At 42.8% G+C, this 17,107-nt stretch overlaps 1 protein-coding gene across 2 annotated transcripts in view; it reads right to left on the bottom strand.

Annotated features, from left to right (window-relative positions):
* EIF5B (eukaryotic translation initiation factor 5B) overlaps positions 1-17,107 on the bottom strand; it is a 372,530-nt gene that overhangs the window by 303,027 nt on the left and 52,396 nt on the right. For both annotated transcript variants that reach the window (XM_033950652.1, XM_033950653.1), the window contains exons 2-3: positions 3,474-3,599; positions 3,304-3,382 (exon numbers count right to left, since the gene is read on the bottom strand). In XM_033950652.1, the coding sequence (XP_033806543.1) occupies positions 3,304-3,382; positions 3,474-3,599 (205 nt within the window). The remainder of the gene's footprint in view (positions 1-3,303; positions 3,383-3,473; positions 3,600-17,107) is intronic.

Raw genomic sequence — 17,107 nt, 5'->3', positions numbered from 1 at the left:
TTGAACATAGTATCTTTCATGAAGGTGTGGAAAGGGAGCTTAAAACAATCCTTTGGAATCTGATCACAGTCCAATGCATCAAAGTGCTCTGCCCTGGGTTCAGACTCTGCTTCTAACTTGATTGGAAGGTCTTGACCCAGTTATCATCTAAATTTGGTAAATAACATATAACAACACTTAATTTTTATCCTGCAAAACCTTCCAGTTCTATGATGATAACAAAATAAGAAAAACTGCATTAACACAGTGAGCTACAAAATCATAATCAATATAACAAAACATATCAACCAGCCATCATTACTCCCCAATAAATTTTTGAAGTAAATAAGTCTTCAGTAACTTTCTAAAATGAAAATACAAAACAGAGGTAAGTATTAATGGGCAAAACTCAGATGCTGGAGATGGGTCTGAAGAGATCCCTTATGATTCCTCAGTTGAGAGCTCTGGTCATGCAGAGGAAGAACGATTGGAAAGGTCAGAGTCATATCCTTCAGTGCCCTATCTGGGAGATGGTGAACATTGAGACAGGTGGCATTGAGATGGATGTTGAGACACCACTTGTAAAGATGGTGAGCATGTGTGTGTAGATGCTTAGAATGCATCAATGTTGTTGACACCTGAGATGATGCTGATACATGTCTAGATGGAGAACCATTCTTATGCTTCTTAGCCTTTTTACTGGGTGCTCCTGATGGATGCAGTGGCGAAGATGTTGAGGTTGAGCGAGGGGTTGACATTGGTGCTAGCTTCAATGCAGATGGATCAGCGTCACAGGTGGTGGACAACCTCAGTGCTACTGAAGTCGATTCAAAAAGCTTTTTGTATTGGAGCTGTCTAGCCTTCAGTGATTTTTTTCTGAAGTTTGGAGCTTTAGTGACAAGAGTCTAGACAATGAGCAAGGCTAAGGGTCTGAAGACACAGATTATGTGGGTCAGTGACTGAAATGGTCCTGCTGCACTGAGTGTACCACTAAAAACCACTGGAAGGCTTTGACATGGAGGAAGAAACCAATGACACAAGATCAAAAACTTAGTGGTCCGGGGAGGTCAAGTAAATTTATACCCAAAAAAGGCTCAACACACCCAGTCTGAAACCAGGCTTGGAAGGGGCAGAAGGCCCCCAAAATTGAAAAATGGCAAAAATGAACATTTTTACCAAAGGGTAAAAGAAAAGCAAAATAATAAAGACAAGATGACCCAGGAAGGCACAAAAAACAAGTTTGACATGCTTTTGAATTGACTCCAAAAGAACACAGCTTCTTAGCTCCACAGAAAACTGAGAACATCATGATGGTCCCGAAAGCCAATGTCAAGCAGGAAGGCACTGGCACATGCAAAGTATGGGCAGCCTCGAGCCCTTCAAAATAGAGAATGACACAGGGAAAAAATCTGTCCCCGTCACTGCACCGTCCCTGGCCCACCGTCCCCTTCACCACCCCGTCACCGCCATCCCATTCACCGCCCCTTCACCATCATCCCATTCACCGCCCCTTCACCATCATCCCATTCACTGCCCCGTCACCATCCCCGCAGCATCCATACAAGCCTCAGTACTGCAATATTTAGCTTATTCCTTCCTTATAAATCAAAGTTCTGGCTGCTGAACTAGAGAGAGAGAGATGTTCAGCTGGCAGGGCTTTGTTTATAAATTTTTATCAACACAACTAATATACTACTTTATCCTGAAGAAAAAAAAAAAAAAGGAAATAGAATTTTTTTTTCTACCTTTGTTGTCTGGTTTCTGCTTTTCTCATCTTCTCATTCAATTCCTTCCATCCACTGTCTCTCTTCTCTCTGCGTCTTCCATTTGCTCTGTTACTGTGCTTCTCCCTTTCTCCCCCCTTCCAAATTGGTCTGGTATCCTTCTTCCCTCCGCTCCCCCCCATAGTCTGGCATCTCTGTCTTCTTCCCTGCCAGCATCTTCTCCCCACTCTCTCTTCCCCATTTCCCTGCAGCATCTTCTCCCCACTCTCTGTTCCCCATTTCCTTGCAGCATCTTCTCCCCACTCTCTGTTCCCCATTTCCCTTCAGCACCTTCTCCCCACTCTCTGTTCCCCATTTCCATTCATCATTTTTCCCCACTCTGTCTTCCCCATATGCTTTCAGCGTCCTTCTCCCTCTGTCTTCCCCATGTCCTTTCAGCGTCCTTCTCCCCCTCTGTCTTCTCCATGTGCTTTCAGCGTCCTTCTCCCTCTGTCTTCTCCATATTCTTTCAGTGTCCTTGTCTTCCCCATGTCCTTTCAGCGTCCTTCTCCCCCTCCCCCCCACTGTCATCCTCATGTGCTTTCAGCGTCTTTCTCCTCCCTCTGTCTTCCCCATGTGCTTTCAGCATCCTTCTCCCCACTCTGTTTTACCCATTTCCCTTCAGCGTCTTTTCCTCTCCACCCCACATTTCCTCCTCCCTGCCCCTTACCTTCGTGGTGCTTTCATCCCCCACCCCGGACAACAGGCCCGCTGCAACAAACCTCCCTGCCCTTTACCTGTGGCCGGCGATGTCTAAACTGCCTTCTTACAGCAGCCAGAGCGTTGTAGTTGCATATCGCTGCCGTAAAGGTCGTGTCTGATGCAACTTCTGGTTGCGTCAGAGATGACCTTTACAGCAGCCACACGCAGCTTCAATGCTCTGGCTGCTGTAAGAAGGCAGTTTAGACTCATGGCCACGAAGGTAAGGGGCAGGGAGGGAGAAAGGGAGCTGTTTCAACTCGGCAGCAGCAGTAAGGAGGGAGGGAGCGTGATAGGTGACCGTGCACATTCCCTCCCTTAACTGCGGGGACAAGGCCATTCACCACTCCACGGGGCTGTGAATGGCCTTGTCCCCGTAGCCACGGTGAACACAGGTTTTTCCTCACCGTTTTGGCGGGTTACCCATGGCTAGCCACGGGTAACAGCCACTGTGTCATTCTCTACTTCAAAAGATATAAAGTGACGGTATACTGTTTATACTAGGGGTAGGGAACTCCGGTCCTCGAAAGCCATATTCCAGTCGGGTTTTCAGGATTTCCCCAATGAATATGCATTGAAAGCAGTGCATGCAAATAGATCTCATGCATATTCATTGGGGAAACCCGACTGTAATACAGCTCTCGAGGACCGGAGTTCCCTACCCCTGGTTTATACAGTCTGAATTGGCTCTGTGGATGATGTCACCTACATGTGAGAATATGCTGCACACTTGTCCTGGGATATTTTTTTTCCTTTATTCTTCCATTCATACACCATTTTCCCCACAATTACTAAAATGTAATATGTTCAAAGTAAATTAATATCTGCGTGTTAATAGTCAAACCCTCTACCTGATTTTTACCTTTACTACAGGTTCCTGGTTCTGTCCTCCATGTGATTCTAGAGACAATTCTTCTAGCTCCTTCAGGATATCGTCTTCACTGCAATAAAAAAAATTGTCCCCGTTAAAGCACCATTGAACAAAATAGGAAAACAATTTTTAATAAAATAAAGCATAAAAAATGAATTTACTCAAAGTCCTGCTTCTTCTTGTCTTTCTTTTTCTTGCCTTTAGATTTTTGAGATTCCTGCTCCTTGGCAGCACCAGCACCCTCTATTTCTGCTGCAAGCGCATCCAGGTCAGCATCATCCTTGGCACTAAAATTAGAAAACCGTAAAGCCACATTATTCCTAAGCTTCTATATAAAATATAAATTGATAACAGTCTTGCCAACTTTATCTTATTACTTGTGTGTGGGCACAGCCATAAAAATATCAATTATATCAAAAATGAAAACGTACTGTTAATAAGTATTGTTGGGACCACCATTCAGATAAACATAACTGAGACATGTAAATTAGAAAAGACAAAGTGGAGGAAAAACAGACCTCAACACTATGGTTCTTGGACCCACAAAGCACCCGTTGGAACCTGTATCATCATGGGTCTGTAAAAAAAACTCCATAAAACAAAAACAGTAATCATTCACTCCAAATCTTTAATTTTTTTTTCTTCAGTATGTATTATATTTCATTTATGGTCCACAACAATAAACTTGAAAAGCCAATGGCAACAAAAATGAAAAAAGTGTTAATGTGAAATCAGTTCTTAAAGCACCGTTTTAGAGAAATCAAACAAAGTCGCTTGTCTCACAAAGCTCCAAAAAAACTGAAACAGGCTCCAAATGACCAATCATCTAGAAGGTCATTTGAAGCCTGTACCAGCTTTTTGGAGCTTTGTGAGATAAGTGACTTTATGTTTGATTTTCCTGGAACAGTGCTTTAAGAACTGATTTCACATTACCACTTTGTGTGTGGCACCCACAAACAGCTTGCAGGTGGACTTCTGCCCAGTGAAACAATAACTGGACCTCCGGTTTCAATGGAGCACTCTTGGTGTCTCCCTTTCTGTTGACGCAGGTCACCACTGTGGCATTGTCTGAGAAAACCCTGGCCATTTTGGTTTCCAAATGAGCAAACCAGTATTCCCCATCACCACAGAAACCATACCCAATAGCCATGCAACAACACTACAGGTGGGTTTATTTTCCACAGGTTCTCAAACTTATTTGTGGGTTTCTTTTCCACAAGAGCCCAAGCCTGTTTGTGGGGAGTTTTCCACAGGATCTCAAGATTTAATTTGGTCAGATAAACAAATTAAGGTTTCCCAAATAGCTGAAGAAATGGGTATCTTAGCAGGTATAGTTTGGAAAATAATTCATGAAAAGTTTGGCATGTCCAAGGTTAGTGCAAGATGGGTTCTAAGAATGCCGACGCCATGTCAGAAGGCCATGAGGCTCCAGTGCTGTCAGGAGAACTTTGAGTTGCTCCGTGAAGACCAAGTGAATTTTTCTCATTCTTTGGTGACTGGGAGATGAGACTTGGGTCTATTGCAGATATCCTGAGTCCAAAATGGAGTCAATGCAGTGGAGGCACAAGTCATCCCCTACCCTAAAAAGGTTAAAGGGCAAAGTCATAACAACTGTCTTCTGGAATGATGGACTTGTGCTTCTGGAGTTCATGCCACACAAGATGACCATAACCGGGGAGAGTAATGCCAACACAATGAAAGCTTTGCAGGAGTCAATCAAAAAGAAAAGATGAGGAAAAATCACAGCAGGCATGTTGCTTCTTCATGACAATGTGCCGGTGCATGTCACGACAATCACAAGCTTCCATCCAAGAATGTAGGTTTCAGCAGCTGAACCATGCACCCTACAATCCTGACCTGGCTCCCTCAGATTATTTCCTGTTCTGAGTTTTGAAGAAATCTCACTGTGGACAGTGATTTTCAAGTGATGAAGACGTCAAGGAAGCTGTGACATCCTGGTTTGAAGATCAAACAGAATTATTCTTTTCAAAGGGGTTAAATCATTGCAAGAAATGTGGATTAAGTGTATGGAGCTTTCAGGGGACTCTATTGAAAAGTAAAACTTTTTTGAAACCTCCTTTCCTACTGAAATAAATTATTGAACGCCCCTCATGCATGAACCAAAAGGCATATGTGTTGTTATTGAGTTCTAGAAAATCTGAGTGGTGTAGAATGGGTAAGAGTGAATCTATTTTTTTAACCTTTTAAAAAGAACAAAACCAGGGGACACTTGATGGGAATACTTTTAAAATAAATAGGAGGAAATATTTTTTTTTCTCATAGAATAGTAAAAGCTCTGGAACTTGATGCTTGAGGATGTGATTATAGCGGTTAGCGTAGCTAGGTTAAAGATGTTTGGCAAAGTTTCAGGAGAAATATTCCATAGTCTGCTATTGAGACATATAGCTAGAGTTATAGTTAGTTATATTCTCGATTCCCAAATATGAAAGGAATTCACCTTACTTTGTTCAATTACATTGGTTACCAGTTTCTGCTATGATAACTTATAAGCTCTGTGTATTGGTTTTAATATTTTATATGGCCTAGCTCCTTATTTGCTGGATTTAGTTTCCTTAATGATTGTTAGACAGGGTCATATACAATGAAATCAATTCTTTTCTTGCGCTTCTTCTTTTTATGTTCAAATATTTTTTATTGATGACAAAATAAACAGTACAAAAAGGAAAACCAAGGCAATGTGGGTGTGTTCTTTTTAACATTTTTATAAACGATATTGCTAAAGGACTGTTGGGTAAGATTTGCCTCTTTGCGGATGATACCAAAATCTGCAATAGAGTAGACACCCCGAATGGGGTGAATAACATGAAAGACCTACGGCCTCTTTTACAAAGCTGTACTAACGGCCCGAAGCCCATAGAGATTTCAAGGGCTTCAGGGCTGTTGCCGCGAGGCAGCCGCTAGCGCAGCTTTGTAAAAGAGGCCGCTGGTGAAGCTTGAAGAATAGTCTGAAATTTGACAGCTAAAATTTAATGCTAAAAAATGCAAGGTTATGCATTTGGGCTGCAAAAACCAGAGGGAATGGTACAGTTTAGGGGGTGAGGAACTTATGTGCATGACAGAAGAGCGGGACTTGAATGTGATAGTATGTGATGATCCTAAGGTGGCCAAACAGGTTGAAAAGGTGACGGCAAAAGCTAGGAGGATGATAGGGTGCATAGGGAGAGGTATGGCCAGTAAGAAAAAAAGAGGTATTGATGCCCCTGTATTAAGACTTTGGTGAGACCTCATCTAGAATACTGTGTACAATTCTGGAGGCCGCACCTTCAAAAAGATATAAAAAGGATGGAGTCGGTCAAGAGGAAGGCTACTAAAATGGTGCGTGGTCTTTGTCATAAGGCGTATGGGGTAGACTTAAAGATCTCAATCTGTAAACTTTGGAGGAAAGGGAGAGGGGAGATATGATAGAGAAGTACAATACCTACGTGATGTAAATGTGCATGAGTCAAATCTTTCATTTGAAAAGGAAGCTCTGGAATGAGAGGGTATAGGATGAAGTTAAGAGGTGATAGGCCCAGGAGTAATCTAAGAAAATAGATGAATGGAACAATCTCCTGGAACAGGTGGTGGAAACAGAAACTGTGTCTGAATTCAAGAGGATCTGGGATAAACACATGGGATCTCTCGGTGAGAGAAAGTGATAATGGTTACTGCAGACAGGCAGACTGGATAGGCCATCATGTTATTATGTTTCAAAACACTTGCTACTTTTTCTTTCTTTCTTACTCAGGTAAATTATTGAACACCCTTTGTATCTATTCTACTGCAACAATGCCCTCATCTCCTAGTCTAAGAGTACTCTTCTCTTACAATCCGCTATTAAATGCTTCACTTATAACTTAATATGGACATCCATAAAGAATTTACAAAATTACCAGTGGTCTTTTGCTTCTGCTGCACCTCCCCCTCTATTTCTATCATTACCATACATTACCCTCTATAGCCACTATTATTGTCCTCCTTTCTTTCCTTCATCAGTCCCATACTATTCAGGCTTATATCACATCATGTTTCTCTACTTGTCCCTTCAGTGAACATATAAGCTTAAAACATCTCCTGCTATTTCCCTTGCAAATAATCTAAGGGCCTGTTATCTTCCACTTCCATGCCACCAATGTAGTGCTTGCTAAAATAACAACTGCTGAACTAATTCCTCATCCTTCACTTTTTGGAATTCCCCTCTCCCCACCCTAACAAACACAAGTTAGATCCAAGGTAACATAGCTTTACAAAAGGTAAATCGTGCAAAACGAACCTGATTGAATTTTTTAATTGGGTGACCGGAGAGATGGATCGAGGACATTTACTAGATGTAATTTACTTAGAATTCAACAAAGCCTTTGATACGGTTCATCATAGGAGGCTCTTGAACAAACTTGATGGGCTGAAGTTAGGACTAGAGAGTTGCGCGGAGACAGAAACCCCACCCGTCCCCGCCAAAGTCCCACCCGTCTGAAGGGACACGTATCATGAACCTTGGTAATTTTCCTTAGGCATATGTTGTTTAAAGCTGTAAAGCCAGGCTCTGTTTGTCTTTCCTTCTTTGAAGAGAGTACAAGGACAAGCCATATTTACAAACAGCTATAGATAAGAAAAAAGCTCTGCTGACCATAGCACCCTCTGTGGACTCCAATCTCCAGATAGAAAAAATGCTGATGTCTTTAAAGTTTCATGTGACCTGTGTCCATATATGGTTTGTGTTTACGTCACATGCTGACACATGCTGACAACACTGATTCATGTAGAATAATATAAAAGATGTGAAACTCATAATAAAATTTGGACATGTTTGGAGATCATTTCTTGCCTCTACAATATGTCCCCAGGTGCACCTGTCTTCCAAATGACAGAGAAAGTATGGGGCAGGAATTGGGACCTAATCCTTTTCACCGTCCCCGTGAGGAATCCCACCCGTCCCCACCTGTCCCTGCGAGGAATCCCTCCGTCCCCACCCATCCCCGTGAGGAATCCCCTCCGTCCCCACCCGTCCCTATAAACGTCAGGGAGAGGAAGGCTGGTCGGCCCAGCGCTTCTGCATCGGGAAGCAGGGAGAACTTGGGTCGGTGGTGGCTTGGGGGCCTGTTCCCCGATGGCAGCGGTAGTGACTTGGGGGAGGACAGGGAGAAAGAAAGACAGGGGTGACAGGGAGACAGAAAGAAAGAAGGGGGTCAGGGAGAAAGAAAGAAAGGGGAGGGGGGCAGGGAGAGAGGAAGAAAAAGTTGGGGGAGGGAATGAGGTCTGGAGGAGAGGAAGCATACAGTAGGCTGAAAGAAGGGAAGAAATAATAATAATAGTTAATTTTTATATACCGCCAAACCATCAGTTCATGGCCGTTCACAATAATAATGCACTAGGCACTGGAAGTACTATATTATACAGCAATGTTAAAAAATGGAAATAACACAAATCTAAGTAATACAACATTAGGTAAGAAACTTACAGCATCCTAAAACTTGTAAAAAATGGAATTCGGTTGATAGTACAAATTCATCAAATAATCAATAAAAACCTTAACTGAATTAATAAAATTTAAAAATTAAAATCAATTTTGTGTTTCATGTTTTTTGAATAAATAAGTTTTAAGATTTTTCCGAAATTGATAATAGGAAAGGGATGGGGAGATAAGAACATTCAAACATGAATTCCTTACTGCAGCCTGAAATGCCAAAGTCCTATCTAAAAAATTTTTATAACGGCATGTTTTTAGTGACGGAAGACAGAACCAACCTGGGCTTTGAATGTTTTTTTTTTTAATGAGAATGGAGATAAGATGGTGCTAAACCAAATAAAATCTTAAAACAGATACAGCTGAATTTAAATAACAATCTGGCCTCAAATGGCAACCAATGAAGCTTTTGATAATATAAGCTAATATGATCATGTTATTTAAGATTAAAAATCAAATGAACCGCTGTGTTTTATATTATTTTAAATCGACTAATTGTTTTTTTATAGGAACCCAAGTAAATGATATTACAATAATCTAATACTGAGAGAATAGACGATTGTACCAAAATTTTAAAAGACATAAAGTCGAAATATTTCCTAATGGTACGCAACATCCAAAGGATAATAAAGCATTTCTTGATCAATAAATAAGTATGAGCTTTGAATGATAGTGAACAATCTAATGTGACCCCCCTAATATTTTTAAAGTAGAAACTAAGGGGTGGTTATGACCATTTAAATGAAGCATTGTTTCAGTAAGTTTTTCATTAGGGCTTGTAAGGAAAAACTTTGTTTTTCCCAGGTTGAGTTTCAGTTTAAATGTAGACATCCAATTTTCCACTTATGTATGAATAAATGCAATTGAATTCATCACTTCTGGTGTAAACGCAGTTAAAGGGACAAGTATGGTTATGTCATCTGTGTAAATATAAAATTTTACTTGTAAGCTATATAGTAAGTAGCCCAATGATGCTAGATAAACATTAAATAGAGTTGGAGAGAGTGGTGAACCCTGAGGGACACCAGAAGAATTTACCCACTTAGTGGAATATTTTCCAGCACTAACTACCTGGTATGACCTATTTTTCAGGAAGCCTTGGAACCAGTTGGATGCACAGTCAGAAGAAGGAAGTGCAACCAGAGACTCATAAAATCACCAGACAACAAAGGTAGGAAAAATGATTTTATTTTCAATTTAGTGATCAAAATGTGTCAGTTTTGAGAATTGATGTCTGCTATCTATATTTTGCACTATGGCCCCCTTTTACTAAACCGCAATAGCGGTTTTTAGCACAGGGAGCCTATGAGCGTCAAGAGCAGCGTGGAGCATTCAGCACAGCTCTCTGCGCTAAAAACTGCTATCGCAGTTTAGTAAAAAGGGAGGGGGGTATATTTGTCTATTTTTGTACAGTTGTTACTGAGGTAACATTGAATAGAGTCATCTGCCTTCACCTCTTTGAACCCCCCCCCCCCAAAGAATATAAATGATAATTAACATTTTCTCTGCATACAGTGTGCTTTGTGGGGGGGGGGGGTTATTTTATTGTTGGTACATCATTTTGACTTGGTCATTTTAAAGTAGCTCGCAAGCCCAAAAAGTGTGGGCACCCCTGCCTTAAGCTGTCACTAATGATACAAACACTCATGCATTGAATTTCACTATTAAGGTGGAAATAGACAACAAAAGGTTGCAAAGTGGATTGGCTATTTTCCCAATGGAAACCCTAAACAGCATCTTGAACAACAAAAGAATAATTTTCAGCAAAATCCATTAGAATAACAAGTTCATCAGGATTTAAATTTTCTTTGACTGTTTCCAAGTAATGTGCTTTTGAAATGTAATGATGTATTGAAAGGGTTCATAGTCAGTGGTGCGCAAGACACCAGCGCGCCAACAATCCAGCACAAGAAAGAAGCGCGCCACCAAAAGCCTTATTTTTAAAGAGCTCCAATGGGGTGTGGGGAGGAACCCCCCCACTTTAATGCATAGTGTTCGCGCTGTCGTTGGAGGGACAACCCCTCACATTGTGGAGAAAACAGAACTTTTTCCGATTTTTTTCAGGAAAAGTTCCGTTTTCTCTATAATGTGGGAGGTTGCACCCCTCACGCCCCCCCCAACGGCAGCACGAACTCTATGCATTAAAGTGGGGGGTTCCCCCCACGCCCCCCGTCAGAGCTCTTTATAAATAATGTTTTTCAGCGGCTTTCAGCAGCGCGCTTCTTTCTTGCGTTGAATTGTCAGCGCGCTGGTGTCTGGCGCACGATTATCCTGTCACCATTGAAAGATCTGTAAGCTTTTCAGCATGCACAGCTATAAAATCTTCAACAGCCATTTGTTTCACATCTAGAGTTGCACGATCTGTTTGGATCCAGTGTTTGAATTCAATTATTTCTTCAGGATCTATAACCTTGTATTCATCAAGTGCACCTTTACCAGGACACTCAACACACCTGTGGAACATTCAATTTTTTTAATCCAAATTGCAAACTGTTTTTCCTATTAAATCCTTATAGTTATCTTTGACTATGCTGCTTGCAAGCATCAGCTTAACATTCTGATATGCACAGCATACACAATCTGAGTGCATTCCAGATGAATCAACAGTGAAACATCATTTTGGTCTTAATTCACAGAATTTTGAGAAACTCAACTCTGGGCCATTTTTATTCCAATATTCAACAAACATCTCTTTCAGATTGCTTAGCAGCAATCTCTTCTTTTGAACTTTTTCCCCCCATCAACTCGGATTGAAATATAGTCCTTTTTTCCAGGACACAGCCTACTGTACTCATCATCTTCATAAAAGTTGGACACCTTTTTTGTCACATCATCTGAAAGTGATTTGCCTTTCTTTTTGCTTGGCATTGCTAGTATGCCACTTTCTATTTTAAGCTGTCTTGCTTGTCTAACCATTCTTGTTGAAATGCCAAATTCAGAAGACGTTTTTTCAATAGACCAGCTTTTTGGAGCTAGTGTAAGGATTTGTAATTTTTCTGCACGACTTTAAGTTAAGTTTAGTTTTTCTTTTAAGCAAAGTAAAAGTTCATCAGGTTCAAAACCACCCACAGAGGCAATATGATGACTCAGTGAGGTTTGTGCTTGAGCAATTTTACATTTCATATAACTTCTGGAGTCGAGTTTACTCACTTTCTTCAGCTTTAAAAGAGACTCCCCAAGTGCCACCAAGCTAGTATTAACTTTTTCAATTTTTGATTCTCCATCAGATGATGGATCAGATAATGAAGCTTGAGCAGTCATTCTGGTGTTTATCTCTTTTGATCACAACTTTTAACCAGGTGTGAAGTGATTTTTTTGTCAGAGTCTTTAATTGCTCTGCAACACTGTCACTGATTAAGCTTCAGACTTTTTCTAACCTGATGATTAGGTTTTAAGAATTGACTGCAACATGATCTTTGTAAAAAATCAAATTGCATTATAATCACTGCCTCATGATGGAGACAAATACTTGAACCTTCATCGAAACTTTGAGATGTTCATTGAGTCAATAATTTATGATGACTTGTGTGAAGGTCTTTTATGAGTTTTAAGGCCCTCTCTGCCCTGTAGGCTGTTAAATGACATTGTGATTCATTGATTTTGCCAATGGTGCAAGCATTGATTGTATCAATAGTTTTTGACCTTTTCCATTCCTTAAATTAAGTTTTCTTGTCTCCGATTGCTTCCTGCACCTCTACAGTGAGCCACGCCGGTTCTTTGTTCTTTTTCCTCTTGGATCCCTTGTTGATATGCGGTATATATAGATTTTGCGCCTCGGTGACTGTGTCCTTAAAAAGGGACCAAGCTTGCTCTAGCGTTTTTACAGTGCTTATCCTCTTCTTAATCTTCTTCCCTACCATGAGTCTCATCCCTTCGTAATTCCCTTTTCAGAAGTTCAGTGCCATGGCTGTCGTTTTGGACCGATGTTTCTCCCCTGCGTCCAGATCAAAGCGGATCATATTGTGATCGCTGCTTCCCAGCGTCCCTTCTACTTCTACATCTTGTGCTGGTCCTCGCAGGCCATTTAGAATTAAGTCCAGAATTGCATTTCCTCTAGTATTTTCCTTGACAAGTTGTTCCAGGAAGCAATCGCCTACAGCATCCAAGAACTTGGTCTCTCTAATGCAGCCAGAGGTGCCTAGGTTCCAGTCTATTCCCGGATAGTTGAAGTCACCCATGATAACTGTGTTGCCTCCCTTGAAGTTGCGTTTAATCTCGTCAGTCATTTCTCCATCAATTTCTTTGGACTGCCCTAGGGGTCGGTAGTAGATGCCGATCTTCATTTCCAGGCCATTTGTTCCTGGAATTTTGACCCATAGAGACTCTAACTTATCCGTCAGTTGTGGCGTGTTCTCTCCAGCAGATTCAATTTCCTCTTTGACGTATATGGCAACTCCAGTGTTCTCCCCAGGGCCTTATAGCCGGGCGCATCGCCCAGCTAATTTAGATGAGCGCCCGGCGAATCTTTCAGCTGCCGCTGATGCTCCTTACTGGGCTGACTCTGCCAAAAATTTTGTTTGACTGCCTTTTTTTTTTTTTTTTTTGCCAGCATGCTTTTACTTGCTTCGGGCCTTCCTGTTGCCGGGTCCTGCCTAATTTCTGTTTCCGTGAAGGCAGGACCCAGCAGTGAGGAAGGCCCAAAGCAAGTAAAAGCAGTAAGTTGTAAGCTTCCCTCCGGGGCTCTGTGTGCGTGCCGGCTTCGCTTCTCTTCCCTCCCCCCACGGGACGCAACTTCCGGTTTTGGAGAGAAGGAAAGCCGGCACGCACACAGAGCCACGTAGGGAAGCTTACAACTTACTGCTTTTACTTGCTTCGGGCCTTCCACGCTGCCGGGTTCTGCCTTCACGGAAACAGAAAGTAGGCAGGACCCGACAAAGAGGAAGGCCTGAAGCAATAAAAGCAGCAAGTTGTAAGCTTCCCTCCATCGCTGATCTATGAAAGATAGGTCAGCGATGGAGGGAAGCTTACAACTCGCCTAGCGACTACCGGGTTTGTGAGCTGGGAGGGATGGGAAGAGAAATGCTGTCGCACCGAATAGGGGAGGGGAGGGGGAAGAAAAATATTCTGCTGCTGCACCCATTTTTGGGGGAAGGGAAGAGAAATGTTGCTGCTGCACCCAATTTTTTTTGGGGGGGAGGGGGAAGAGAAAAGCTGGTGCACCCAATTGGGGGGGGAAGAGAAAAGCTGCTGCTGCACCCAATTGGGGAGGGGAAGAGAAGTGCTGCTGCTGCACTCAATTGGGGAGGGGAAGAAAAGTACAGCAGCAGCACCCAATTGGGGAGGGGGAGGGGAAGAGAAGTGCTGTAGCAGCACCAAATTGGGGAGGGGGAGGGGGAGGGGGTGAGAAATGCTGCTGCAGCAGCACCCAATTGTGGAGAGAGAGGGGAGAAGGAAGACTAGGGAAGGGAGAGGAGAGGCAAGAGATGCCAAGACCATGGGAGGGAGGGAAAGGAAAGGAGCTACCAGACCATGGAGGGGGGAAGATGTCAGCGCATATGGGGGAGGAGGGAGATGATAGGGCATGGGGGAGAGAAGGGAAGGAGATAGAGATGCCAGACCATGGGGTGGAGTGGGAAGGAAGGAAGGAAAGGAGAAGAGAGAGATGCCAGAGTATAGGGGAGGGGTGAAGCTGAAATGAATCATGTACAAAGGAGAGAAAGGGCACAGGATATACAGTTTATTGAAGGGACATAGAAAGAGGGAAGATGCCATATAGAACAGAGAAAGGGTGGACAGAGAATGCAAGGGGCAGAGAGAGGGTGGACAGTAGATGGAAGGGGTAGAGAGAGAGAGAGGGCAGAGGCTGGGTGGAAGGGGCAAAGAGAGGACAGATGTTGCATAGAAGGGAGCGAGGATAAATGCTGAAGAGAAGATAATTAAAGCAGAAACGACAAAAGGTAGAAATTTTTTTTTTTTACGTTGCTTTACGTAGAATCAAGTAGTATTGTAACTGTATTAATTAAAGTTTATAAATAGGAAATTGAAATAAGGCAGTTTTTTGGGGACTAAACCCCTTTCCTCAGGTCAGGACAGGATACCATAACAGCAGGGGTGCCCAAATGGTCGATCATGATCAACCAGTAGATCACAAAGGCAATGTGAGTCAATTGCGTTGCCTTTGCAATCTTTTTCTTCCTGCCTCCCCGGCTGGCCTGGAACTTCCTCTCCAACGTTAGAATTGACATCAGAGGTAAAGTCTTGTGAGTCTGGCGCTTGTACGTGCCTGGCCTAGCTCAGGGAAGCAGCAGGGAGAAATCGGCGTGGTGGCTTAGGGGGTAGGGAAAGAATGGGGGAAGTGGAGAAATCGGCGTGATGGCTTGGGGAGGACGGGGAGAGAGAAAGAAAGACAGGCAGGGGGAGAGAGAGAGAAAGAAAGGCAGAAATAAAGAGGGGGCAGGGAGAGAGAGAAACAGGCAGTCAGGGGGGAGAGAGAAAGAAAGAGAGATAGAAAGAAAAAGGAAGTGGCAGAAAGAAAGAAATACTGGATTTACAGTCAGAAGAAGGAAGTGCAACCAAAGACTCATGAAATCACCAGACAAAAAGGTAGGAAAAATTATTTTATTTTCAATTTAGTGATCAAAATGTGTCCATTTTGAGAATTTATATCTGCTGTCTATATTTTGCACTATGGCCCACTTTTACTAAACCGCAATAGCGGTTTTTAGCGCAGGGAGCCCTTGAGCATCGAGAGCAGTGCAGGGCATTCAGCACATCTCCCTGCGCTAAAAACCGCTATTGTGGTTTAGTAAAAAGGGAGGGGGTATATTTATTTATTTTTGTACAGTTGTTCCTGAGGTGACATTGCATAAAGTCATCTGCCTTGACCTCTTTGAAAATTCGCGGAATATAAATGATAATTAACATTTTCTCTGCGTACAGTATGCTTTGTGTTTTTTAAAATTATATTGTTGGTAGATCATTTTGACTTGGTTATTTTAAAAGTAGCTCGCAAGCCCAAAAAGTGTGGGCACTCCTGCTGTAGAGCCATTCTTGTATGACTGGATGAGCTATATTTATCTTTTTTTTTAGTTTTTTAAATTCATGCAGAAATAAATGGCTAAATTGAACCTAATGACTTCATTAACGCCTTTCCCTTTTTTAAAGCTCTATACCAGGGGTCTCAGAGTCCCTCCTTGAGGGCCGCAATCCAGTCGGGTTTTCAGGATTTCCCCAATGAATATGCATTAGATCTATGTGCATGCACTGCTTTCAATGCATATTCATTGGGGAAATCCTGAAACCCCAACTGGATTGCGGCCCTCAAGGAGGGACTTTGAGATCCCTGCTCTATACCATTTGAAAGAGGGCAAATATCTAATTATTCCCTTCTAGCATTGGATGCTTCTTAAATTAAGTAAAAATATTCTGGCACAAGTGTCAAATCTTAAAAAAGGAAGTCATATTGAGCATTGGAAAATAATAATAATCCTATATAATAAAACGCTAGCCACGCATGCGCACTCAGACCTGCGTGATCTGTAATCCCTGATCCGTGATCTGTAGGTCCGTGGCCAGAGTGCGTATGCGGCGGCTAGACAAACAGACTCGAGCGCTGTGGCCGACTCAGGATGGGAGGATGCGCCGCAGCAAAGTGCTGCACAGGTACTGGAGGGGGAGAGACATATCGCTTCTGCACATACCGGCACAAACCTCCCTCCAGCGTTGTTAGCCGCAGCACGTTAAACAGGCTGCTTCGCGACTTTTCTCCTGCAGTTGAGTCCCTCTGCCGCATCACTAATGATGTCATCAATGATGCGACAGAGATACTCAACAGCAGAAGAAAGCCGCGAAGCAGCCTGTTTAGCGTGCTGCGGCTGCCAACGCTGGAGGGAGGTTTGATATTAAAGTCATCTTGCTGGGAGGGTCGCAGAGTCAGCGGGGGTTGGGCTGGGAGGGGAGAGAAGCGTCTGCCTCGGGTGCTTCAGGCAGCAGCAGCGTTTACAATTCGCTGCTGTTGCTGGCTTCAGGCCTTCCTCTCTGGCCGGTCCTGCCTACTTCCTGTTTTCATGAAGACAGGACCGGCCAGAGAGAAAGACCTGAAGCCAGCAACAGCAATGAATTGTGAATGCTGTTGCTGACCAATGAAGTAGTTAAATGAGGAAAGGGAGCAGAGGGGGAGAGAATGGCTTGGAGGGAAGGAGGAAGGTATGCCAGACCAAGGCAAAAGGAAGGAGGAGATGGAGAGAGACCATATGGGACAGAGAGAGAGAGAGGGCGGACACTGGATGGAAAGAGAAGAGAGGGCAGTGAATGGAAGGGGCAACATAGAGGGTGAAGAGTATTCTAGCACCCGTTAATGTAACGGGCTTAATGACTAGTTAACTAATAAAA

Source organism: Geotrypetes seraphini, chromosome 6 (genome assembly GCF_902459505.1).
Source record: "Geotrypetes seraphini chromosome 6, aGeoSer1.1, whole genome shotgun sequence".
Taxonomy (NCBI): domain Eukaryota; kingdom Metazoa; phylum Chordata; class Amphibia; order Gymnophiona; family Dermophiidae; genus Geotrypetes; species Geotrypetes seraphini.
The sequence above is the reverse complement of the archived record's forward strand: the minus strand, read 5'-3'. Positions and strand labels throughout refer to the sequence as shown.